Below are 26902 nucleotides of genomic sequence, written 5' to 3'. Positions count from 1 at the left end.
GAAAGATAAGGGAGAAAAATTGAAGGTTAAAAAGAAAGCTAAATACGAAGAAGACAAAATATGCAGGTATCAGTTGTGGCGAGATGAGGAGTGAAGATAGGCAGAGGGAATGGGAATGCGCCTTGTGACCCGTTTGGTGGATGGTAGAAGGTTCAGGATGAGACGGGAAAAGAGAAGCTGTTGGGCCGAGGACCATACGTATCCCATAATTTAGCGATTATTTTGACATGGGTATGAACTCCTGACAGGTTGTTGGCCTCACTCGCACCCTCTAAAATCTAAAATATTGCCATTTAAATGCCCACTTACCTGTGATCTAACCAACAATGGGAATTGTTTCGAAAATTTGTTGAAAATTACTTGAGCTCTTGAAAAAATAAAACTCAATGATTAAAAGCCAGATCGGGCGGGGGAATATCCAATTCCAGGGAAGGACGAAAGTCTCTAATCAATAACGTCACCTCAAATTATAAATTGAAACTCCGAAATGATTGAACTCACCTTATAATTGACTCCACTCAACCTTCGTCATCATGTCCCACTCCTCAGGTGTATCCACCTAACTCTCCAAAGAATTAATTGACAACATTGGGGCCAGTAGCCAAAAAGAAATGGCTCCAAGTAACAGATATCTACCTGAGTATCCGAACCAGGGGACCACTAACATTCTGGGGGTTTCCAGTTTTGAAAGATCAATCTGTTGAAAATACACCAGACACTCGAACGCTGCACCGGTTTACTTCTCAGCTCGTTAAACCAATCTGGAGGATAAAATACCAGGAATCCTATCACAAAAATCCACTTAATGTTTTTTTAAATCAATTCACCGAGATAACAACGTTAATTTATGTAGAAATATTTTACATTTTTATGATGTTGGTTTATCTTTGTTCATTTTTCTCTTTCTTTCTCTCGCGTTCTTTATTTCTTTGAGTCTCTTTATTTCTCGTGTTAGCAGGTGAATTAAAAAATTTATGAATTGAATAATTTTGGTGATTTTCCGTGGTAGAGAAGGAGAGGAGGAATTTTGGGCGCGTGGTTGATATCATAAAAACTGGGAGGGAGGTCTTGCCTCGGGCTGGAGAAGACGCGACGTATAAAATTTTGAATTATGGCGCAGGTTAATTATACAAAACATTCAATTATATACCTTCTCAGAGGAATACACGGGCATCAAATTCACCCACATGATTTTTTTCCTCAAGGAGGAAGAGAAAAATTCTACTTAATTCTTCAAATTAAATAGAAGTAAAGAGGATTTATTTGAATAGCCCGATGAATTTCTTCGTATTAATTACGCAGATATTTATTAGCATGTAAATTATTCGGCTGGAATTAGTATATCTCCCAAAAAATTTCGCTGGAATATTTGTTCCTTCTCCTCAGGATAAATTTAATTTAATATTTTATTCATTTGCGTCGAAGAACAACCTCATCATCACGTTGAGCTTTCCAAGTAAATCCGGAAGATATTACCCAAATAATCCCCATTAATTCCTCTCTCACACTTGCAACTCGAGACCTCTTCATTCACCTTATTAACCATCACACATGAAGAATTATATTTATTTAACGCGTGAGTTATTTATACCAGAAACTATTCGCACATTCTCCATGGAGGGATAAAGAGGTTTTCTCGGGTGTGAGAGAGTGGCTGGGGTATTGCGGGAGAAACTCTCCAGCCTGAAGAATTATGATGGCACTATAATTTTTCCGCCATCGGCATCAAACACGTATATGTACACAAGTTGAGCTATAAAATATGTACGTCCATGATCAATGTAATTTTCACGTAACCCTTTGAATTAAAATCCCAAGAGGTTTCTCACAATTTTTCTTGGGGGATGGATTTGAGGCAGTGGAATTCCAGGGAAATTTTTATTCTCACGTGGACCATAGTTTTTCCAAAGGGGTAAAAAGATCATAAGGTGTGACTCGTTGTTTTTTTTGACTCCTCTCCTCATTCATCCTTTCTCACTGCATTACTGAATCCCCGGGGGCCATTTATCACGAGTACCTTTTGGAATGTCTTAAAACAAAAGGCAACAGTGTAGATTTTTTTCCCCTTCTCATTGGGTTTTTTTCACCGGAGGGTACCCCACTACGTGGGAAGAGGGAGCTGGCAAAACGTGGGAGGTTCAGCATGACCAGAAAGAGACACAATGATTTTTTTTGGCCAGTGGTCGAGGAACCGGCCATATAACCCGGAGAAGTTTACGCGCCGGCGCCGGCGCCCCCCGCAGCCTCAGACGCCGCCGCGCGCGCTTCAACCATAATACCAAAGGAAAAGGACCCAGGGTTCATATCCCTACGTTCAGAGGGAGAGAGAGGGCAAATAGCTCGGGATCTGTACACCCATTTCACTCGGTTGAACTATCACTGGCGCCTTCTACATTGAGCTCGTCGTTCCTCGCTTTTTGTTTGAATACAAAAAATCGTTACAAAACATTCTCAAGACACCTGTCACACTTTGGGATTTTAATTATTGTTTTGTGGCTGAGAATTCGTTCTTTGAATTGTTCATTTCACGGTGGGGGAGGATCAACTAGGTTTGAAAAAATGTTTGGTCATTATCACTATGACTACTTGAGGATATTCCAAAAATTGTTGTCTTGTCCACCTGATCAGAAAGGGAAATGGGTTCTCTCTCGCGAGCTTAATGAAATGATGTTATAAAAATGGGAAAAATGTGTTAACCATCAGTTGCAGCATCCAATGCCAATAATTTTCCCCTCGAGTCACGTTTGTCGTGCCCCCAGCGGGGGTTGAACGTGTGAGTATATCTCGATGGTCATTGCGATACGCCTTGCGTGAGTATCCGGACGCCTCACGGAAACTCGTGAATTTAATTCTCCCTCGTTGAGAAAGATACGCAGAGGGTTCCAAGGCCCGTGACCACTCGCGGAAACTCACCTGAGACAGGCGCACATGCCACTGACTGAGAGTCCCTCGTATAAAAGCGATATACTGCCTCCAACTTTCTAGCGTTTTGAAGTGCACATGGAAAGCGATGCATTCGCCTTGTCCACCCCAGTAAAAAGGTCCAACACAGTCAAGCTAGCCATATATCTCCTATTTATCTGTTTTCCTTTCGAGTTATAAAGGAACCATGAGGCAATTAAAAGTCCAGTTTGATTTGTCGCGCTGCATGCGCTATAACATTATTTTAGATCTCTTACAACAAAAGATACGCGTTTTGTATTTGTTGAGGCATACAAACGCGACACCTGACATGGCTGTTAACTCGATCGTTGGGGCAAAATCGTATAAAAGATGGTCTTGAATGGAATCGTAAATGTCGGGATAAAATACATCGAATATTGCGACTTTTATTGGGGCTTTTATTTTTTTTATACCCTTCATCGGTGCTTTAGACTCGTTTTGAAAATTCGGACAAATTTTCGAACGTCTTTATGTCGGGTTTATGAGGGGGCCAGTTGATTGCTTGTCACACATAATCGCCCAGAAGTTTATTTATTCCGTGAAACAGAAAAACAGAATAAATTTAATGTTGTCTGATTAGAGATTGAAAGCTATCATGTGTTCTGTGAAATAGCAGAAAATTTTGAGCACTGTAGAACGAGCGCAGTACCCATTAGGGGTGTCAAAATTTTACTATCTAATGATAAGTTATCCTGTGCCCTTTCCGACACACCCCCGACCGCTTCGAACAAATGTCCAACAAATTTTCCCCCCAACGACATAATTTTTCCAATTCCCATAGCCCAATGACGCCCCTCATCAAATATCCTTATCACTATTATCCTGCCACTGATGCCTCCCCACTTCTCAACTCATATCACTGTGGTCACTCCTATCCCATACCTGATGTTATCACCATCGAACAGGAGAGAGAGGACCCATGAGGTCGTGATGGCCCGTGTCTCCCTATCGCGATGAGAAGTCGGGTCGGGATTGCCCACGCGGTTTTATGCACCAGCTCGATCCAACCGATGAGGTGTGCGGAATTGAAAAGAAAAATCATCCAACAAGAGGAATAAAGTATAACGAAGAGATTAAAACAATGCGGAAAGGAGAGATAACGTCTCTGTGACAGGACCTCTGTCGTTTTTGACCGGCCTAACGAGTCCCTCACGATAAATAACCGTGAAGTCGACAAGAGACCGACCTATGAGGCCCACGACGATAGAGGGGAGGATATTTTGGGCCTCCGTGGTCTTCTAAAAAAGATGGATGTCCTTTCAGGCGCCGACGCGTCACCTCATCGTGCACCGTCGGACTTTTCCCACTTGCGCAGAGCGAAAACGTTCAATGAGAATGATAAAAAAATAACCATGACTCATTAAATAATATAAAATATTCGCGTCAAGCCCCGTAATTATGTAAACAAACCCATAAATTTTCAATTACTTTTTTGTCTACCATCTCGGTGAAAGAAAAGTAAGTAATACATTAAAATTCAATGGTTTGTTTCACCTCTTTTCCCTCATTTTTCATCTCAAATCAACTGATGCGACGCACGCTCATGAAATATGACTCTAACGCCGGATAACATTAGCATTTGAAAACAATTAACGGAGAATTGATTATGTTCCGTGAGATATTTCGTTCACCCCGTTCGGGCGTTGCCTCCGCGAGCGAGGACCCCGACCTCGCAGCCGCATGCTCACTCCAGGTATTTATTTTTCACTCGTTTTCATGGAGGGAAAATTTATTAGAAAAAATATTAATAACGCTTTAATATATTCCGTTATTGGATCCATTAGATCTTCAGTCATAAAGTGGACAGTTTATTTATTTTGAAATATTGAATATGATAATGGTTCGTAATTAAAATTCTATCAATCGGAAGATTTATTAAATTTTAATAAGGTATTTCTTTAATGACAGGACTTTCTTTGTCATATATGAAGATACCTGAAACTTTTTTCCTCGTGTTTCTCTGGATTATCTTCCTCGACTATCTCTTCCACGCGTATTATACCTCATGAAAAACACGGAGGTTTTTTTACAAGAGAAAAAAAAAGAACATGTGGGAGACGGAGTGGAGAACAGACGATGCTGTCGTCCGGTTAACAGGATCAGGTTACCGTCTTTGTAAAAATATCTTCAGGTGAAAATTCCAAGGGAACGCGAGCCATTGAAAGGGAAGGGTTGAGTCTTTTTTCCAGACGAGTGCACTTGTCTCTATTTCGAAATCCAATGGCTAATGGTTGAGTCATTTTTATTAACTGACATTTCTAGATGTCTCCGGTGTATAAAATAAAATTTATCGTTGACTCAAAAAAGTATCGAGAACAATCGGTTAAGTTAACACTATCGTTATGAATTTTTTTTTCCTTTTTCATTAGTCGAGCATAAATCTTGGGAGATGATATTATTTGATTGACGTATATTTAATAGAAACGCAACTACACAAGGATGAAACGGGATAACATTAACTCATCCGGGAGTCGAAGGGGGCTGGTCGAGTCACAACGGGTGGCCATTGTACGCCCGGTGGACCCCCGCGTATTCAACCACACTCTGTCTACCTCATCCAGGAGGAAGCGAGAGGGAGTGAGCTCCCTCACTCAGTCGTAAAGTCAAACGTTGACACTAGCCCCAGGACACCACGCGTGCGACGCTTTTTCGATTGAATATTTTTTTTCCATTTTTCACATTTGATATTCTTAGTTTTATCGCGCGGTTACGTGGGAGGAATCTCCCCATTTTTTTTTCAATGATTGAATTTTTTTTCCGTGGGAATTAAGGGGTATCGTCGAGTGAAAAATATAATTTCTAATTTATTGATGGTTTTTTATTCGGGCAAATTATCGTTTGTCATTGTCAGTGGACTGTAATCTGTCTTGAGATCTCCGGAGGAATTTAAAAAAAATTACAAATCGTATTTTATAGTTTATCGATCGTTCGATCTCTCTCATATTTTTATGCGAAGTTTTGGGATGGAGATGTGTTTGTTTTTACTGTGGGAACAGACATGTTTCAGGGTTAATGAGAGAATGATACATTCATCGATGATTTTTGGGATTTAGAGTGTTGTGAGGATATTTAATACACGCGAATCCGCGAATTCGCAGAGATATTTATCTGCCGAAAATGCGAGCCCACTTATAATGGCCATTTCATTTGCAATATAATTTTCGTCGTGACAATCCAATACTGTAGTCCTAAAAATCAGTGATAGATTCGTCACAACAATTTTTTTTATCTCTGGGTATATTTTTGGATCTCCCTTAAACTCTTCAAAGTAGAAATTCATCACGAAAACGTGAGAAATATTTGACACAGTGTCCCGTGCCGAGTTCGTTAAATTCACTCACTTTTTTATATTGGTACGAATTAGCAAGTCTAACGATCTAATCAGAGAGCGGCATGAGACGAGGGGTAAAATCACTATCAAGTCTGACACTGGTGATGGTACAATGTCTTTAATCTCCACCGATTCGAAACAAAAAAAAAAATTCTCTCTTTCATTTTACCTCCGTGTACAAAGGCGGCAGCGCGTGCGAGGTATGGACACATGAGAGGGATAAAAAAAAATTGGAGGAAAAAAGAGAAATATGAGGGGGAGGATGAGGGAGAGAGGGATCGCGTTTGCGCGTCGGTCGGCAAACATCAAGGGCAGGGGCCACGCCCCAAGACCGCCTTCTCTAATCATCGGCTCATTACTCATTAGGACTAATGAGCCACGCGCACTAGTCGATGCCCGCGTGTGCGTGATCCTCGAGAATGAGCCTTTCATATTCCGCGACACCTCGTTTATGATTGGAGATGCGATTTTGAGGATAACCTACCCCCACAGTTGCCACAGGGAGACCATTGGGTTTTTGTAATTAGTAATAATTGGCTTGGAGGTTTAATTGACCGTCGCGGTCGGTGGGGAGTACCGTGTTGGAAATTTTCCACTGAAATTTCTGCTAAGAGATCGCGATAATTATCGTTCTGCAATAGATACTCCACCAAAAATGGACCCCAGCTGTTCTCCTCACATTTCCAAGTCATTAATTGTCAATTAAAAAATATATTTGCATTTTCTTATGTGTCATTTGATAGCGAAATATCATTAACGTAAAATAAAGGAGAGGGTGCATAAAGTTTCCCCTTTGTATTCCCATAAAACAAGCCATGAACATTGGTGCTCGTTGGAGCGACCACGTGTGACGAGAGCAGTCAAATGTCCTTTGAAACGAGAAAAGGCGCTAGAAGCACACGTCTCGTTACATCCGTCACAGCCGCCGGTCCGTAAAATTGGCGCCACCTGCCACCCCTACCCAAAGATCAACCCTCTTGTGCTTTAACGTACACATTCACGGTGGATACAGCTAGAGATGATTCTAATGCAATTCTCAATCATCTGTCTTCGATTTTTTCTTTTCAAGAGGGGATTTTAGGGGGTGTAATGATCCTTGTCTTTTACCATAAGTCCATACCCAGAGGGGGTTGACAATTTTTTGAAAATTAAGTAGTCCTTGTACTCCACATCACTTCTGACTGGATTATATATAATTCAATGGTTTATTTGGAAAAATATCTAAAGCACTAGGATATCCTTAAGCTCAAATAAATAAGGAATCATTACATTACATTACTCGTCGCCCTCACGAGGGGTGTCCCATGCTCCCCCTAGAATTTACCCCTCCCTCAAGCAAAAAGCGAAAGCAAAGTCCATCGTGTAATGTGATTGTTTCCAGGCTAGTAATCGCGTGAATCCTCCATCGATGACTTCATCCCCCATCTCCTTTCCCCCCTAATGCTCATTCCCTTCGTCTATTCCGCACATACACACAAACACTCTCTCTCTCTCTCTCACTCCCAATCTCTAAAACCTGAGAATAAGACCATCTGATCTGTCAACAGGCTGTTCACAAAATGCGGAAAGGGGTGAAAAGAAAACATAAAAATATAGATCGGTAAGAACAAAGAGTGCGAGATAGGAGCCGGAGATCATTGTTCCCTGATTTGTTTGTTACCTCTCCTTCCTTCTATTCATCGGTGGTATACAAACCGCGTGTATTGTGTACTTGGATGAAACTCACTGCCCCCGAGGAAACCCGACAAACTCAATCTCCTCATCAGAAGTAAAAAAAATGTATGAGCCAATGGATTAACCAGTAAAAATCCCTTAATGGCATTGTTGGCATTTGAATAACACGAAATATGATACGAAAGATTGGGTTTTGACAAACCCTCGCGTAGCCTCCTGAAACCCTTGAGTATAGAGTTACCCCCTCTGTTTGCTTTGCACTATTTTTCCCCTAACCCATTCGGATTAATTGTCCCTAAGCCTGAGATACCACATTTCAGGTTAAATTTTTATAAAAAATTTTATAAGATTAAAAAACCTGTCTTTTCACTTTTAAGCGGACGGTTTTTTCGTCAATATTGCTAGAATGAAATTCAGTGAGAAAATTGACGACGTACGTGCGATATTGTTCACACAAGAAAGAGAAATACAGACACATTAAATGTTAAAAATAAACATATCGTAAATTCTCGAGGAGTTTGAAAATTCAAAGCGCAGAGGCCCATGAACGAGGAAGGAATATCTTATCCCCGTTTACGGTGTACGCGCGCATTTTAATCTCGTAGCAATAATTTATGGTGGAAACAGAAATAAATGTTTTATCAGTTCAAGGGAATTTCAAATTTCACTGCAACTGAACTTCCCACTATTCAATTGAGACATTTATAAATAATTAGGATAAAACTAGAGTTTCCTGAATTAGCCGTAATTACTTGTCGGGCCCCCAACGGCACCTCAGGCTGCTTGCGAGATCTTTAAGGGCTATTTGACTGTCAATTAGAAGCAAACAAAGTTCCAGGGGCTTGCTCCGTTGAGCTGATTTAATTCGTCTGATATATAGAAGATGAAATTAATTTAAGACCCAAAACAGAGTAAAATCTGAGGTCCAAACTGAATGTCTTTGTTGTTTTTCCCTTTGGCAAAAGCTCTTCGCATATTAATTTCGCCCCCGAGCCCGGTACGTCCGGTGGTCCCTGGCGTTATGTTGAGGGGCCCCTCTCGTCGTAAACTCTTGGCTTTAACGGTCGAGGGCATTAGGGAATCGCGTGTAGATGTTTTTCACCTTCCTCCCCCGCGCACTTGGGTTCACGTCACGATCCATGTACGCAACCCTGTATACAAAACGAGGAGCATGAGGATGAAATGGAATACTATAACCGATCTTACATTACTCGGGTGACACTGGGCTTCGGTATATACTCGTCGCTGTTTCCTCGTCTCGTGTCGTATAAAATAGACGAGTGCATGCTGCGGTCGTTGTCTTTGAAGTTACGAACGTAAACACGCGATACACTGGCAATTATTTTTTAAATTATTTTTTTGGGACTTTTTTTAACGGAGAAAATAACAAATTTCCCCAATGAGCTTATCTTGAGGTGATTCCTTCGGAAACTGACAAAAAGTCTATTCAAATCCACCACTATTTTTCCCTCATAAGAAAAGTGGATTAAAAAAAATCCGGGTGCTTGAAAAATGCGATAAAAAAATGGCCACCATCGGCGATAATTCACGCGAAAGGATGCATCCATCCTGTGTCACCCCACTCGAACGAAAATAGAGCGGTGTTCTATCACACGCTTTTTTTTATTCTCTCACACAAACGCGCTGCCATAATTTTCTATCTCCGGGCACACATCCCTTGGGGAAAAACTTGTCCGCATGACTGCTCCGTTTTTCCTGCTCAGCCATCGGGGTCCTGTCCCTGCTCACCGGCGAGGGGTTTATATCCAGTGGATGAGTGCGCCGAAACATAAATCTCTGTAACGCGAAAGCACAAGAGAGGGCGGATGATGGTTCCGCGCACGCCAACCAACCCCGCCTGGAACCAATCAAATTTCGATTCAACTCGGCCTTGTACCGGGTAAAGTATTGAGAATGTGGGGTGACACGCACGCGACTCAATTCGTGGCTCTTTAGTTGTGGTGAATTTTGTTTAATCGAATGTGTAATTTTTCTGTTCATCGGAGAATACCAAGTTCTATTTCGAGGGAATGGAAAATGGGATTTTTCATGGACTTAATGAAAAATGAAAAATACATTCCCCTTTCCCTCGAAACTGACAACACCACTTTATGTCTGACCTAAACTCCGTTTACCCCTTTCGCAGATAAATTGAGTAATACCATTAACAAGAATGTCCTGGCCGTCGCCATGATTAAATTTCTCTCTGAAATTCTCTGCTCATGCGCCCCTAAAACTGTATAAAATAAGATGTGCCATTAATATTTCATAATCGTCATTTATTATCCATCCACTTGTCCCAATGACAAATGATTCCTTCCCCCCCGCAATCTTCTAAGTTCTTCCGAATCGACCCCAGTGGAGTGATCCACCTCGTTATTCTCAATTGTCCCTCAGAATTTCGGCTATTTCATGAATGAAGCGAAGAGCGGCGTAAAAAATGGCCCTCAATTTTTCTCAAATATCTGTAGCTAATTAAAAAAATGACGATGATTAAACAGTAGCTGTCTTGAATATTTCAGCAGTTTGGGGCGTTGAAAGGTGCACAAAAGCGTCAGAATATGCGTCAGAAGTTAAAGAGTCCCGAAAAATAATGTCAGGCAATTATTCTTGATCCCAATGGACCTCGGGTTTTGGAGAAAAATTTCTATAATAGGAGGTAGAGTCATTTGTGGCTGGATAATGTAGTCAGAGACGAGATTTGAGTGCCAGTCGGCTAATTGAGTGGGCCGGATTTCAACGCATTTGTCCGTTTATATATTTCTTTCACAAGGGGCGGGATCGACTGGTGCCACTGCAGATGATACTTCTTATTCAAAAAGAGAAATAATAGAGAGCCAGTCCCCCCTTGGGAATTTTTCTCTTTCGTTCGGATGCCGCAGCAACTGCTCCCCGGCCACTTTCATTCGGTTTTTCGAGTCACACAGCGGGACATTAACCAGATCACCGGATATACTTGTGACAAGCATTCTCACCCACTTGAGGGTATAGTTGTTCTCAAGACTTTTAAAAATTACAAGCCTCACTAATGAACTCACTTTTCGGAAACACATAATCGAAAATCCAAACGACGACTTTCACACTAGTATTTATCCACATTCTGTTGTTAGACGTGAGTGGTTATATATACAGCTTATTTAAATATAGAGTCATTTCCGTTATTGCTCATTTACTTCACATTTTCCTGCTGATGGTTATTTAAATAATATACCCATTTTGCTGAGGTATTATCAGTTATTTTCGAGGTTAAGAATAGACTGCGGAACTTGGTTAATTCCATTCTTCACAATTACCTTTAGCAAAGGTAAAAATATTCACGGAATCGATTGAAATTTTTGGAAATTTATGACGATTAATTCCCACTCTTCGTACTTGCAAAACATTCTATGATAAATCGTTCGAGTTGCGATTTTTCCCCTCGACTTTTAAACATTAAAATCGATGTTCTCCTTTCCTCATCAATGTTTCATGTCAAGCGCTGAAACCAAGTGTTGTCGTCCGCAAAAGCCCTAAGTGGTTTTGCTCATAAAGCCGTTACAACCACCCGAGGATAAGATCCAATTTTTTCTCCAAAAGCCACATGGGTACCGTGTACCAACTTAGCGTGATAGTTACCAGTTATTTACATTACAAACTAGCCACTTGCCATCGAACTGTATCGAGTCTCTTGCTCCCGACCTTCGAAAAACTCCAATCGACTCTTATCATTAATTTTTCCAACATTTTTATTTCCCGGATCGAGTCTGGAGATAAAGAAGAAGGTGAATATCACGTTACACGCTCATACGATCATGAATTCAATTTTCTTTCCACATTTCGCAACGACCTGAATGGCCAATAAAATTAAGAGACAACGCCGCGGCGATATTAAAACAAGTCCCGTTTTTTAAATTTGAATTAAATAAAATGGAGATGAAGTGGCATTAACGAAATTATAATTAGTGAATTTGAATGAGGGAAAAAATCAAGGAGTTTATCGAGAACACAATACAAAATATCCACTAAATATTCTTTTAATTGGAAAAAATATTCCGAGTTCACCCAACAAAACAAAAATTCCAATTCGTGTTTATGTTAATTTTCCCATACGATCATATTCCAGCCAATTTACATGTTGGTCCCACTGATTGGTGAACATGATGCCCCCCCTTCTCCTCCTTCTATTTTTCACCTTTCTATTGGTCCCTAAATCCACCGAAAAAAAAATTGAGCAAACAACCCCACGGTCATGTTTGTTTTCCATCGAGTGGAAGCAACTCCTCCTTTGTTTCATCCCAATCTCCACTAATGTATCCCCCTCTCCCTTCAGCCTGAAGCCAAACGACTTCTCCCGTTCCCTGTATCAAAACCTATAAACAGGGAGGCTAGTGAATTCAATATGAGAGAGAAAGAAAAAATGTAGCTGGTCCCATAATTTACATATCCAGAGGTTTCAGATATGGGAGAGTGGACTGTTCTGCACTCTCTTAAATTTCTTGAAAAAATATTCCAGGAGATATCGCAATCAGAAGTTTCCGAAGTAATCTGCAGGCGTGTTCTCACAAGGGAATGGCCAACTGGGGAATAATGTAATAAACTTGGCATAATTTCACTGGGCGCAGTCCATTTTTTTAAATTAATGGGCACACTAAGATAAATTTGCTGAATATTCATATCAAATTGAAAATTCACATTATGTATAAAGAGCTAGGTCTTTTTGAGGCATTTAGAGTCTCTTGTCCCCTGGACAATTCGCCCTCCCTGGACTCAGGAACGAAGGAAAAATCTATTCCTCGAACACCCCTTCCTCCATATTCCCTCCCCTTTGAAAACCGTAATTATAAATTCTCGCCGTCATTCTCGAGAATGACAAACGGCAGTCACATGCGCAATGCTGGCGTACACATAATTTTAATAGTTTTCACCCAAGGTTATTACCAAGTTGATTTCCGCGGTCACGCTAGGTCCCTCCAGTGTCCGTCGCGTCGCGAGCCGAAAAACCCGCGGGGGGACACCACAACCAACCGGTGAATGTATCAAGTTGCCTGACGCACGCGAGTTAAATACGGTTATTAGTTATTGTTGTTTGAACAGGTGCCAAATAACCCGAACAATCTGCAACAAATGAGGACCACACAAAATTCACCGGCAACCATGGCGAGGAAAAATAAAAATAAAACATTAAACAAACGAGAACATGATAATTTGCAGTTGAGTTGACAAAGCGAAACAAATGCGTCAAATAAACTCGTAAACTCCTTAGAAAATTGAGTCGAGTGTTACACAAAGTGCTGGTGTATTACCGGCGTTTAAGAAACGGTGGAGCGAGGGAGAGAGAGAGAGATAAACGAGCGGTAAATATGTGAGATAGGGCGAGTGGAGGAGAAACGATAAAATTTATCTAACCGACTAAATAAACCGGTTCCGCGATGCCTCTAGCACGTGCATTCGCCAGTTCTGGGTGCACTCTTTCTAAACGTTAGGTTTATTCGTAAAATCTAAAAACCGCCGAGTGAGGGCAAAATTGTGGGAGATATGCCACGGAGATATACAGTAGCAAAATGAGAAATGAAGGTACGGGTCGTTTTGTTTGTTGAAGTATCGCGCAGAATAGTGACAGAAATGCTCGTATATATTGAACATTGTGTACATTCCATTGGTCATTGTTATTTTGCTTCTAACCTAGGTGCATTTACACTCGTAAAGTGTCACAATGAACCGCCCACGGGCTTCTATTCGAGATCGTTAAATTGTAACACCCACAGTGAGTGATAATTCTCGGGAAATCAATTGTTTTTTCCATCGTTAGTGCTTCGGACACATCGAAAATAATCAGCCATTGGCTCACGAGATATGAAGAAAGACTTGGAAAAGACCCGGCTCTCAATTTATGAACTATTCAATTGAATTTAATACAAAATTGGCAAAATTGAAAAATGCCCTGCGACTATCACTAAAATTTCTCCACATTTCCGACACCCCAAAAATCAAGAAACACACCCCAGTGAAGCCCGAATGACGCTGTAGGGTTACAAAAAACTCGACAGACAGATTGTTAAATTTACGAGGCCTAAACTCCTCCGGTGTTTCAAAACAAAAAAGGATGTGCTCTCTTCAGGGTGCAATATGCGAGAGGGAGAGTGTTTAACGATCGCCACGATGCGCGTAAGCGGCCAAGAATTTACGAGCCCCGGGGTTTTTTTTCGAAAAAAATTATCATCCAGAAAATATAGTGCAGAGTTTACATGACTCGAGGAGCAGATAAAAATGGGATAAATAATAATCACTCGTGTGACACTGAGAGAGAACAAAGAATCAAACTCATTGTCTACAATATTCCATATAAATATCACTATATTTTTTAAAATCTGCAGTTACAGTTCAATAAATATCTTCGTAGGTGTATATACAAAAGCCGGCAGGAGATAATGTTATACATGTAATAAGTGTGTTCGGAAATTCTTTTTCTTGGTCGAATTCATTTCAATAGTCGACAAGCCGCCGTTTCCGTCTGACAATAAACCACAAACAATTGAATAAAAAACATTGGACTGCTACATGGAGTTCATTTGAATACAATCACAAGGCAACTTGACTAAAATAACAACAGAGTGTACCAACAATTTTCTCATACAGCTCGTCGATAATGCTTTCTCTACATATGGCACAGACCCGAGAGTTTGATGAGCAGCACAATCACACAATGACACTGGTGTAAATTGAATACTTCTACACAATGATCCATTCACCATCGAATGATTAACCATAAGCACACTGACAAGTGTCCAAGAGAATAATTTGGAGGAACAATCACTACAGTTTCTCCAGGGCCCGAGTGTTGGTGAGGAGTTCGCGAGTGAGCCGCCAGACCTGCTTGGCAGCGTTTTCAAGCCCACTGGGTGATTTACCCTTGAAGAGATCCAAATTTGGCAGGAAATAGTGAGGACAGCGTCGACACTGGAGGCAGGAGATGAGTTGAAGAAAGATGCCATTTATTCGATCACCAAGACAGCTCTCGTCCCACTCTATCTCATGCGGATGCTTTTCGCATTCGTACAGCAGAAGTGTCTTCATGTGATAGCTCGTGACAGGATTTCCCGGTAAATCAAGGTGACGATCCCGAAGGGTCTTGAGAATACTGAGACATCGTCTTCGACTAGCGCCCTGTAGTAATCGATTCTCAGCATCGATAAACGACAGCGCCCAAGCATCACCCTCCATCGCTGATTGCTTGCCCTGCAGCCCAATGCACTCCTTGGACAGCATATCAAAACCCTCGGCTTTCACCTCGGCAACAATATTCGGATGTGGCCAGGGTATCTGGGGGATTGGCCAGTGCGAGGCTGATCTTGGCCACAGACCAGCGCACTTGAATGCCGGCGTTATTTGCACAACATATCTCTCCCGTATTCTCAACTTAACTTCAGTGGTATCAGCAATCATCTTAACGGAATCACGATAAGCGCACTTATCACAGGCCTGTGCCACAAGTGTCTGAAATCTCGAGCGTATTTTTCTAGCACTCAAATAACCAGACGCCGTTATAAATTCAACCCACAGGGACATTGAGCGTTTTCTACCGTCGCTGAGTTTCAGTACAGCACAACCCGGCAATGTCCCATCGTCTACAAAATTCAGAACACCCATTTGATTGAGATATATCACTATTTCAAATTCCGTCGGCGATATGACATCCAGGCCATCGAAACGCCCGTTGTAATCCGTCAAGGATGATATAAACCTCGGCTCTTGCACTTCAACTTCCTTGAGGACATCCTGAACGACTCGGCACACCTCCTGAATGGTCTTGGCTACCTGGGTCTTGCGTGACATTACACGTTCACCAAAGTACTTGTTTATTTGATAGACCATTTTTGAGTGAGATGCCAGCATATCTGGTGGCACCAGCATCTTGACGTTGCCCCCCGGGCTGAGGGCACGGCCCAAATCTCAATTCAAATCACCGCATTCTCCTGACAAACTTGCGATGGAAATTTTAAAAAATCACGGCAGCACACTGGCTTCAGACGCTCGCCGATCGGCAAAAAAACTGCCGACGGTGTCAGTTTAATAATTCAAGTTTTTAGTCACTCCTCTTCACGCGATACCGTACTCATCCACAAATAGCTATTTCAAACCCAAGATGTCTCTGGGGGGATTCTCGTGTAGATCGTTGACTCCGCGATCACTGCCGCGGCGCAGCAGAGACACGAGCGATGCGTCAGGAAGAGAGTAGATTGAAGACTGTGCTGGTCCACCTTCGTGCCACCCACCCTCGATGGAACTCGACCAGGTGAGGTGCGACAGCCCCTCGTTAATGCCACGCCTCCGTGTTGCTGTAAACAGCCAATCCTCGTGGAGGCTTTCAGCGGACATGCGCCGCCCATCAATGCCGATCGATCCAAACCGAGGGAGTCTACCATTCTCACACGACTAACCCTTGTCCCAACAGTGAATACCACAGTCCAGAAGCCCTTACATGAATTATGCAGCGGGACTCGAGTATTTATTTTTTTATCTAGCGAGGGGCGAGAAAGCGAGTTTGTACTCTTATTTATTTCCACATTTTTCGGCATGGCGGAGTGACTTGAAGTCTGGGCATTCCTCAGATGGAGAAAAACGCAGACGTTTGCCATGGGAATTGATGGAGGTGGTCTGATATAGTCTCTGAACACCACTTCTGTGGCAGAACTGGATGGAGAAAAAAAAATGAAAAATAATTTCACTCTTTGAAATTGTTTATCATTGATCACTTCTTATGTGAAATCCAGTTTTAATTAAACCCTCTGACAATTGTCGCTCGCGTGACTAGAGGCAATTATGCTCATTCATTAGGAAATGTTTATTTTTTTTCCTACGCAGTTTGAAGGACAAAAAAAATTGGAAAATATCCAAAGTCCTCCAAATTTGATGACATGACTCATCATTCGATATCCCCAGCTTCACTGTCTGGCCGTTCTGAAAGTCTCTCATCGAGAGTGTGAAGGAAACGTAATAGCCGTCTTATCGTGTACCATAAATAAACACTAACTCGATAAGGATAGATAACTAAGCGAGTTATTTAGCACGTTAGATGATGATATCCAGTAGCGAATGACATCCGTCGACATACCTGTTCTTTTTCCAAAGCTCGTTTAAAGTCCAGCATGTAGATAACCAGTGACATAAAAAAATAGTTTATTCATTTTAATTACATCGCTCCTCAGTATTGTAGCTCACAGTGAAGAAACCATCGTGTATCACGTCCTATAAACTCTCGTTTTTATAGCTAATTCAACGAACAATTTGAATATATATAACGCTGAATTCATTGACGTTATCCGAATGATGCGATCGTTGAATGTCTCGAATTGAATTATTGTCAACTGATGAACGATCAAGTTGGATGGGTTTACAAAGTCAGAAGTAATCTAGCCAGTCAATATAATGTTTATTTACATCTTACATATATGAAGCAGGAAACAGTTTCAAATATAAAATAAATATTTCAAAATAAATTTTACATCAGTGAAGTTATGTACATTCAACAACGATAGAAATATAATTTTCCAATGAAATTCATAATAGTTATTGACAAGATCAAATTGCAGTAACAAATCACAATAAATTGAGCCGTGTTCAGATAAAATTTATCAGTCGAACATTGATTTCCAATCATTGCACAATATTAAACTCAACTCAATCAGGCAATAAAAATGGGAAAAGCTCTTGGTGAATGAGTAAGCGTAGTACTTAGCAGTGAGGATAAACATTGATTGGACACAATACGTCAAATTATTGGCTAGAGTTTCTCAAGTGCCCGGCTGTTGGTCAGCAATTCTCGTGTCAGTCTCCAAACTTGTTTCGCCGCTGCCTCCAAACCATTGGGTGACTTTCCCTTGAAGAGATCGAGATTTGGCAGAAAGTAGTGAGGACATCGGCGGCATTGTAAGCACGATATGAGTTGTAGAAAAATACCGATTATCCGATTAGCGAGACAAGTCGTGTCCCACTCGCTCTCCAGTGGATGCTTTTCGCACTCATACAGAAGAAGAGTCTTCATGTGATAGCTGGTGATGGGATTGCTAGGTAGATCCAGATGACGATCGCGAAGAGTCTTCAGCATGCTGAGGCACCGCTTACGACAGCCACCCTGAAGCAGCCGGGTCTCAGCTTCTTTGAAGGACAACACCCAGGCATCTCCTTCCATCGCGGATTGCTTCCCCTGCAGGGCCAAGCTCTCCTTCGATAGCAGATCAAATCCTTCAGTTTTGACTTCAGCTATCAATCCTGGATGGGGCCAGGAGCCACCGGAAGCCGGCCAATAAGCCGCCGATCTTGGCCAAACACCTGAGCACTTGAAAGCCGGAGTGATCTGCACAACAAATCTCTCCCGGATTCGCAACTTCACTTCTGTCGTATCAGCAATCATTTTGACGGTATCCCTGTAGGCACATTTGTCGCAGGCTTGTGCAACCAGTGTCTGAAATCGGGAGCGAATTTTTCGTGCACTGAGGTAACCAGAGGCCGTTATAAATTCCACCCAGAGAGACATGGAGCGTTTTCTTCCGTCGCTCAGCTTGAGAACAGCGCAACCCGGCAGGGTACCATCATCAACGAAATTGAAAACACCCATTTGATTCAGATACAGGACCACCTCGAATTCACCAGGTGATATCACCTCGAGTCCCTCGTATCTTCCATTGCACTCGGTCAACGATGATATGAATCTTGGCTCCTGCACTTCCACCTCTTTCAGCACATTCTGCACTACTTTACAGACCTCACGGGTTGTCTTCTGTATCTGCGCCATCCTCATCTGGACCCGCTCCCCGTGGTACTTGTTCATCTGATAAATCACGTCCGTTTGGACGGCTGAGAAATCCGATGGCACTAGCATACTGGTTCCCATGTCTCATCGGACCATCACTCCATAATTAAACAGTTTGGCCCTGCCAATTTTCGACTCATCAGAACTGTCAACTCTATCAACAATCAGATGAATGCAACGATTATTGCAACGTATTTTGCGTCCTGTCGTTGACCGATTTCAGCCGAAAAACTACGTGATTGAGGCGCACGACGACAGAGCACCGGCCAGGTTCACTGGTATTAGCTGTCCTCCACTTTTCCTGGTGGTAATGCGCACAAGACACCACCGCCAAGTCCCGCCTCCATTTGCGATGTAGTCACGTGGCGTCTGCGCGATTCTGCCACGCCCAACAAGACTCATCGTGCGTTTGTCTGACTATCTCTCTTACTCCTTCACAAGTTGGATGGGTGTTACAACCTCACACCCATAAGAAAATCCGCAATCAACATCCAGTCCAGCGGTTTGAGAAAAAATAATAAAAAAAATCAGGGACTCGGTCGAGTGATGCTGCTGAATAAATTCGTTCGCATGAGAATCACTTCGAGTTTCTTATTGACTTAACGAATGATTGATTTGATTGTGATGACAGGTGACAGTCAGACACTTGCTGTTTTAATTCCGTCGGTTCATCAAAGGATACTTTATATGGTCTTCATCGTCCAACATCTTCAGCAAATGCCGGTGGTGAAAAATTCACGGACGACAAGAAGAGGAAGATATGTGAAACCCGTCGTAGGGCGAAGCCCACCCAACAAAACACAGCACTCATTCACGGATAATTGAATAAAGCCCCGGGAATCCAATCTAGTAGAAGTTGGAGTGGTAGATTGGTAACCAACGACCCCTGTGCCACCCTCTAATGCGACTTGATTCATGAGCACCAGCTACATCACCCCCGCTACATATTTCTGCCGAGGGGTCAAAACACTCTGCGCCAACCCCCCGGGTGCTGCTGCTCCTCTTCGTCCCTAAATGCGTCTTTCATCATCCTGAGTTTCGACTTGATTCGTTCATCCCTGAATTATTTTCTCACTGCTGGGAGCATGCATTACTGGTAATTGGTATTTTTAATCCGATTCGGGACACGATTCAAAGCTATCCGATTAATCTGCTCCATACGGGGGAAATTAAGTTGCGATGGCCTTTTCATTTTGCTTACCAACGTGTTGGATTGAACACTGATATCTACATTATCGGGAGACACAAAGTTTCTATTCGCATTTTACTAGTGCTCCTTGGATTCTACCAACTGTGGAAAAAAATTCCCGAAACATGAGACGATGGGAAAGAGCATTTCAAGATCAATCTGAGAGATCAGTTGTCCCCATTGTCGAATAGGATAAAGAGAGCAGTATCGATGTTTGAGAATCATTGCGACTGTTGAATATGTACTTTCGCCTCTTCATTGTCCAATGGACTCTCGATGGAATCAAAGAGAAACAGTCATCCGAGAGCTCGAGGATATACAACACAGAGTCGGCCTTGTAAATCAGCTCGGATGAACATCCCCGAATAATCCTCGGTATAATCCTCGAAGAGAGCTCAGCGATCGGGCGCTTGAGCTACACCAGCCGGCGAATTGAGATCCCCGGGTTACTGAAAGGTTTTGCCGGTGGGATAAAGCAAATGGTACGGAAATTCAAAATTCATATTTTCCGGATTGCGATGATGAAACAAAAAATTGGAAATAGAATGTCTCCGAGACAACAACCGAGAGTCAAATTCCTTACAATAAAAAAAAAACATGTTACCCAGCATCTGTCACCGGAAACTGAGGACCTTGTTCCATATTTTATCGAGATCAGGAAGTGTTTGGGGGAGTTTGAGATAATTAAATGGAAAGTTGGGTTTGTTTACGAGACACCGGCAGACCCTTCTTTGCGGGTCATTAAAGAACCCTCTCAAGCCCATCAGAGAGTTCAATTTATGGTAATGTCAGGTAGTTTCTACAGCGAATCTTCCAGCATTATTGATCTACATGCTTGAAATAATGCGTTATAAATAAATTTTTGAACGACAAGCCGATATAATTTTAGAGACAATAAAGTGGAGAGAGAGAGAGAGAGGGAGTACGTGGGTGTTACACACTTCAACAATTTGAATATATTACCACAACAGCGAGACTGAAATAATGAAATGTTCGCGTATTTTCAACTCATCATCTGACTCATTCGATCAAAAACCGATCAAAAAAGTGATACCCCGTGACGTTTGTGTTTATTCTGAATTATAGTGCATTATCTCGTGTGAGAAGCAGAAGGATAGGTACATGAGAACGTGCACGTGGCTGACATAACTCATCGTCGGGAGAAAGCGTTTCAAAAATGAATGTTCCAACCATTAGACGCATCCCCACGGTTAGTTATGTCTGTTCATCACGGAAACATTCTCCAGTAAATTCAAATGGTTTAGCCGTAATTCACCCTCATATTCTCAGTGAAGATGAGAGAGAAAAAAGAAGTTGCGCTTGAAATTTTTATTAATTTTTCTTCATTTCGTAATACCACAATCACTTCACCTACAAATAACTGTCAAGAGTCGTCACATTTCCATGGTTTTATAAACACATAGTGTAGGGATATGAAAAGATGTGAATGAAACTCCACCTCTCGATCAGCATCAAACGCTTAATCTGTTTGTTGTACACCGCCGGCTGCTAAGTGGTTTCCCATTGAGTTTTTCTCTCGGGGCACAGTACCCCCATACAAAAGCATATCACTCCATAGAATGGAAAACCTGGGGAGGTGACTGTGGGGGTCGCTCCTGCGAAATGCGACACATGTTGTTACATCACCAGTGCCCATTGTTGGCTCGCCCCCGATTGATGCTCGATGAAGGGGAAGAGGACTGGTATGTAACAGACCGACGAGTACCGCACAGGGAGGTATACTAATCGTGTAACACTTGACACCCGACGACGAGCATTCCCAGGGTTTGCACCGCGGGGGGCCTGATGCGCTTTTCGGAATTTGGCTCGTGCAGATTTTTCACATCATTTTATTGACTGATTGCACCGATTGACATGTACTTTTGCTCACAATATTTTTGTACGACGAATCATTAGATTCACTGTAATCCCCGATGCGTCTGATAAAGACCATCCACTGGTCAATACGTGATGTATCAGTTTTTCTCGGATCACCTGAATAATAGATTCCCAAGCACGAATCTCCCCTTATCACACCTCTCCAGTGTTTGCGGCATCACGGAGCATGCGCACGCCCCAAGGGTCACCCCAACGCCCTATCTCTTCCATAATCTCTATCTCATCATCCCACACATTTGTCCATCAAAGTTTAAATAATCACCCACTTCCACCCGACAAATTGTCCCAATGTCTTCGAAAATTGTCAAGCCCACTTTTGTCATTTATTATCCCGAATTAATGTGTTTACATTTCGTGAGAAATGGACTCTCGGATTTCCCAATTGCATTCAACTATTTTCGTTGATATTATTTACTGTCATCCCGTGGTGGTGGGGAATAGTAGTGTCTCGAGGGAGTTGAGGACCTTCCGCCGGATAATTAGGTTTTGACGGGTGTCTGCACGCGGATGCACACACGCCACCCTAGGAAACATCGTCGGCTCCTGTTTAGCCTCTTCATTCACTGAAATTCAACATCACACCCTTAGGAGCTGTTGTCGTTTGTTATTTGTCAATTTCGTATGACTTCCACAATCGAAATTATGACCTAACTATGACCTTCCGTTTCAACATTTGCTTTCTCTTGTCCGTTGAATTAAACATTTGCATTATTCCAGCCAATAAGTCAACAAATAATTATATCGAGTATAATTTAATTCGTCGCCATTAATGGCATTACAGCCGCTTAATATATTCTCATTAAAAACGGCGATGGAATTGAGAGCCTTGTTAAGTCACTGGGCGGTAAATAAAGACTCTTTCCCAAGGCACCTCCTCTCCCTTCACCTCTTCATCCACAGCATGAGGACATTATACAACATCCCAAGAGCGCAAGTCCTCTCATACCTTCCTGGGGATCGATTCCTGCAAACCATGCAGGGAAGGCTCCTCCCACCAATGTGACGGCCATCTTTGCAAAGCCGGCAAAACCGTGTTCACTATATCGTATCACACTTCACCGCATCCAGGTTACATACTTACGTTTGCGAGCATGCGGTCCCCCAACAAACGATGCCGGCATAACACATATATATCTTACCCTTCTTATGTCCATTTATTTTTTTTAGCCCTCTTACAGTCTCTCTTTTTTCCCTCCCTGCTCCGTGTACCCTCTTTTATATTCCGATTCGCGGCCTGATCCGTGGGACGACGCGCCCTTTCCAGGCGAAGAGGTTGCGATGCGTCTAGACCGGATCCTCCTGGCGAGTGCACTCGGAAGAGGGGCAATTTTCGCGGATTTATTCATCAATTCACTTTGCCCTGAACCATCGACGGTCCGACTCATGATTCTCTCAACTTCTGTTTCAGGTTTTAAAATTCTGCGATCATCTTCACGGCAAGTGGTACTTCTCCGAAGTCCGTGCGATATTCTCACGGCGATATTTGCTTCAAAATCTCGCCATTGAGATTTTCCTCGCCAGCAGAAGTGAGTATTAATGATCTGTTGTTTGAAAAAAAAAATTTCAACTTGAAAAATATTAATAAAACGAGTTTAGCAATGTTGCTGGCGGGTGACATTCCAATTTTCTTTCTCGAAATGCATTTCACACGCCACACGAGACAAGCCCTAATCTCTTATGCTGAAATGAAAGAGAGAAATAGAGCGCACTGGTGCAAATTCCGCGCGCATCTTCGAGGTGTGCGAGCGAGTTTTGATGGGACTCGAGAGTTTTTATTTTTACCATTGTCAACATAAATATCAGTCACGCATTACGGTATGTCCTTTTTCTGGGGACGATTCATTATTCCAATGGCCCTCGGGCCTATTTCTTTATTCATTTCTCCGAGTGGTGGACAATTTTCTCCTTCTTGTTCACCGTTCTTGTTTAATAATGATTTTTATATATTTTTTTATCTTTTGAAATACACATCTGCAGCCTCTGAAATAATAAATATGAGACAGTTGCGTATACCTGGCGAGCCAGGGTCTCTGCGTCGTCCTACTGATTATTTCACCGTCCAACGATAAATTCCCGACGTCCCCGTAGATTCTAATCTCAATATCCTTGACTCTACTCTCCCCTACGCGTCTCCCTGAACCTCTGGAATGTCACCCTTTGGCCACAATGTCGCTTGTCCCGCGATAAATAAATTTTTTCGCCAACAAAAACAAAGAATTTGTTGGAGACCAATAACTCATCTCAGTTAACTAGTGAGATTGAGGGCTCTATGCTCAGCTAGCTGTCGTCAACACCTCGACATTCATTTCTTTTTTTATAAATATCTTAATGAATGCTGTCCTTGGTGATTGTAAAAGTACAAAAATGTGATGACGAGAGGATAAAAAAAAAATTTTGACACTTTTTTATTGACAGCCTCGATCCTCTTCGCCTTTCCGGATCAGACGACAGTCAAGAAGGTGATCAAGGCACTGCCGAGAGTCGGCGTAGGCATCAAATACGGAATTCCACAGACTAGGTAAGCTGGAGCAAAATTTTAAACTCTAAAAAAATTCAAAAGTGTTTTTGTCCCTCGGGGATTCACTTAAAACCAATTCCACTTGAAACACATGCGGACACGCTCGTCGCATACCGCGTGTTCTTTGTCTCATTCGTAAAGAGAGGTCCTCTATGCTTGAGTTAGTTGGTTCATGAGGTAAAAGAGGACTAACTTCTCCTGTGCGGCGAAGAACACAGGTTTGCGGCACTGGACCATCCATTAAACTATCCCTCTAACGTATATAAACTGGCGAGAGATACGATGGTCATAAATATACGCCGGTTCGAGACCTCTCGACGTCTGATCCAAGGTAGATTCCTCGATGGGTTGAATAAAAATGGAAGACATTTAGGGGGAAGAAAACTTTTATAAGTTTGCTAACCCGGCTTGAATTTTGGAATCACGATTTTTGGATTTATAAGTAGATTTTAGCCCGACTTTTAATTTCTATTTAGGAATTCTTGAAAATTGATTTCCTTTGGCGAGGAAGTGGGCAAAAAATTGTTGACCTTCCTCAAATCCTCCATCAGCCTCTCCTCATATTTATAAACACATCCGGTGTTCTCGTTGTCGTTGACGTTTTTATTCCAAAGGCACGCCAGTCATTAAAACCCGTCCCGATGTGTAAATTCTCAAATCAGAATATTCTCACTTGTGAGGATATCGCGGTGATATAAAAGACGAAATGAATTTATTACTCCGGAGGCGGTGGAAGTGCTTTTATGATGCATTTGCACTCGTGCGAAAAACTCGACTCGACTGGCTCCGTTGATCGCACTTTGATCAGTACCGAAATGGTATTTTAACTGGAGTAATAAATTGCCTCTCCCTGGATTTTTATTTGTAGAATTATCCATTCATTCCAGTGTAACTTGTTGATAATTTTTCAGTGTAACATTCTCACGTAAATATTGATGAGATATATTTAATATCGATTTAATTAATAGTTCTACTCAATCAACGGACTTCATTAGTCGATAAATACCAATCAGTTATTTTTACATCCACTTATTACGGTATATTCGATCATTTCAGTCAACTACTCGACAACTCATCGATGTTTTTCATTCGTTATGCAGAAAAGTTTACATATTAACGTATATTTTTTTTTCAACGCATCACACCATCAATTAATTATTTTTTAATTGCAGGAGAGCTTCGATGATGTCACCCAGACAACTAATGAGAAGCTCCAACATGACTCAAAAGTGGCAACGGAGAGAGATATCAAACTTCGAATACCTCATGTTCCTGAACACAATCGCTGGTGAGTCTGATAATAATCCATTCTTTAACCATCTGCACATCATGAAGCCCCCTAATGGGGTTTCACCAGTCCTCCTATACGCTGAAATATGAAAAAAGAGAAAATGTTGCCGAATCTTCACGGTATATACGAAGAGAAAGAGAGAGACGTTACAGTACCGCGGCTTTTTATGGCTGCACACGGGCGGATGGAGTCTGTCGTGACGCATTAGGGATGTTCTCAATCAGCCCTGTGTGTTCGGTTCTGGGCCACCCCAGCTCCAAGTAATCCCTGTACCTCATCCTCCCCCCCTGCCCCTCGCCAACATGTCTCTGGTAATCCGCTAGCTCCAGGGAGAGAGCTACCGTGTCCCCAGGGTAAAAAAGATACTCTTTGTTTCTTCGGTTTGATATCACATATTTTTTATTTTAAACAAGTATTTTGGGAAAGACTTGCGGAGTTGTAGAATTTATTAAGAAAAAAGAGTCGTCTTTTAATTATCATTTTTTTGTGATCATATTTTTTAAAGAGACTTGAGTTGAATCGTTGCGTGTAACGGGAAAAATGGTATATTTCAATACAAGTGCGACGGGTTTCTCACGAGTGTGAAGTTGGCTGCCCGAGGCGAAGCCGAGGGCTGCCAATCACACTAGCTGGAAAAACCCGTTGCGCGTGCGTCTGAACTGTATTTTTTGTTAGCGATGTTACCTTTAACGAATGCCGAACTGTTTTTATTTACTGGATTTTTTCCCCTGTGCAGAGAGAGAAAAGTCCGGTAGAAATTGTCTGATGGCGTATTTTTGTCGGTCGGGTAAAGTTACCCTACCGCTCCGTAAAATTTGTTGCTATTGAAAAATTTCCATCCGTTTAAGTCTCAGGAGAGTTGTAACGACTGGCCCCTATTCTGAGCAATTAAGAAGGGCTCTGGAGATTTTTTCTTCTCCCTAAATTCTCCTTCAACTCATTAAAAACATTTTCAGTAATTGCCAAAGGGTTAATCCATAATTCCTGGGTGGCTGGGGCAGTGTTTAAAGCCGCCGATGAGCCTGGACATGTAATTATTCGAAAAATTCAGAATGAGTCAAGTCGGTGCCGTTGAGCATCGTAGTATTTACGAGGTTTATATATTAATTGCACAAATAAATAGCCACAGGCAGTGGGCGCCCATCAGGTTATACGTAGGGCGAACCGGTCGTATGTGCCGTCTGTACTCAAACGCATGAGCAACCAATCCCGCATGCTTGGGCACCCCGTCACTTTTATTCGTCTCAATGAAACATTTTGACAATAAA

General features: G+C 42.1%; 3 protein-coding genes across 17 annotated transcripts in view; 1 reads left to right on the top strand and 2 right to left on the bottom strand.

Annotated features, from left to right (window-relative positions):
* Rg (rugose) overlaps positions 1-26902 on the top strand; it is a 177293-nt gene that overhangs the window by 139490 nt on the left and 10901 nt on the right. For all 15 annotated transcript variants that reach the window (XM_064136363.1, XM_064136356.1, XM_064136364.1 and 12 more), the window contains 3 exons: positions 23234-23351; positions 24241-24343; positions 25516-25631. In XM_064136363.1, coding sequence (XP_063992433.1) covers positions 23234-23351; positions 24241-24343; positions 25516-25631 — 337 coding nt within the window. The remainder of the gene's footprint in view (positions 1-23233; positions 23352-24240; positions 24344-25515; positions 25632-26902) is intronic.
* LOC135170503 (protein mab-21) lies at positions 14265-16167 on the bottom strand. Its single transcript, XM_064136387.1, has one exon. It carries the CDS (start codon positions 15836-15838, stop codon positions 14741-14743), a length of 1098 nt encoding a protein of 365 aa, XP_063992457.1. The 5' UTR covers positions 15839-16167; the 3' UTR covers positions 14265-14740.
* On the bottom strand, positions 17345-19278 carry LOC135170502 (protein mab-21-like). Its single transcript, XM_064136386.1, has one exon. The coding sequence runs from the start codon at positions 18816-18818 to the stop codon at positions 17709-17711; it is 1110 nt and encodes a 369-aa protein (XP_063992456.1). The 5' UTR covers positions 18819-19278; the 3' UTR covers positions 17345-17708.

This window comes from Diachasmimorpha longicaudata, chromosome 17, assembly GCF_034640455.1.
Source record: "Diachasmimorpha longicaudata isolate KC_UGA_2023 chromosome 17, iyDiaLong2, whole genome shotgun sequence".
NCBI lineage: Eukaryota > Metazoa > Arthropoda > Insecta > Hymenoptera > Braconidae > Diachasmimorpha > Diachasmimorpha longicaudata.
Note: the sequence above shows the minus strand (reverse complement) of the source record. Positions and strands in the feature narration are given on the sequence as shown.

Coding starts and splice junctions, on each gene's coding strand:
- LOC135170502 (XM_064136386.1), bottom strand. CDS start 18,818: ATGGGAACCAGTATGCTAGTGCCATCGGATTTCTCAGCCGTCCAAACG.
- LOC135170503 (XM_064136387.1), bottom strand. CDS start 15,838: ATGCTGGTGCCACCAGATATGCTGGCATCTCACTCAAAAATGGTCTAT.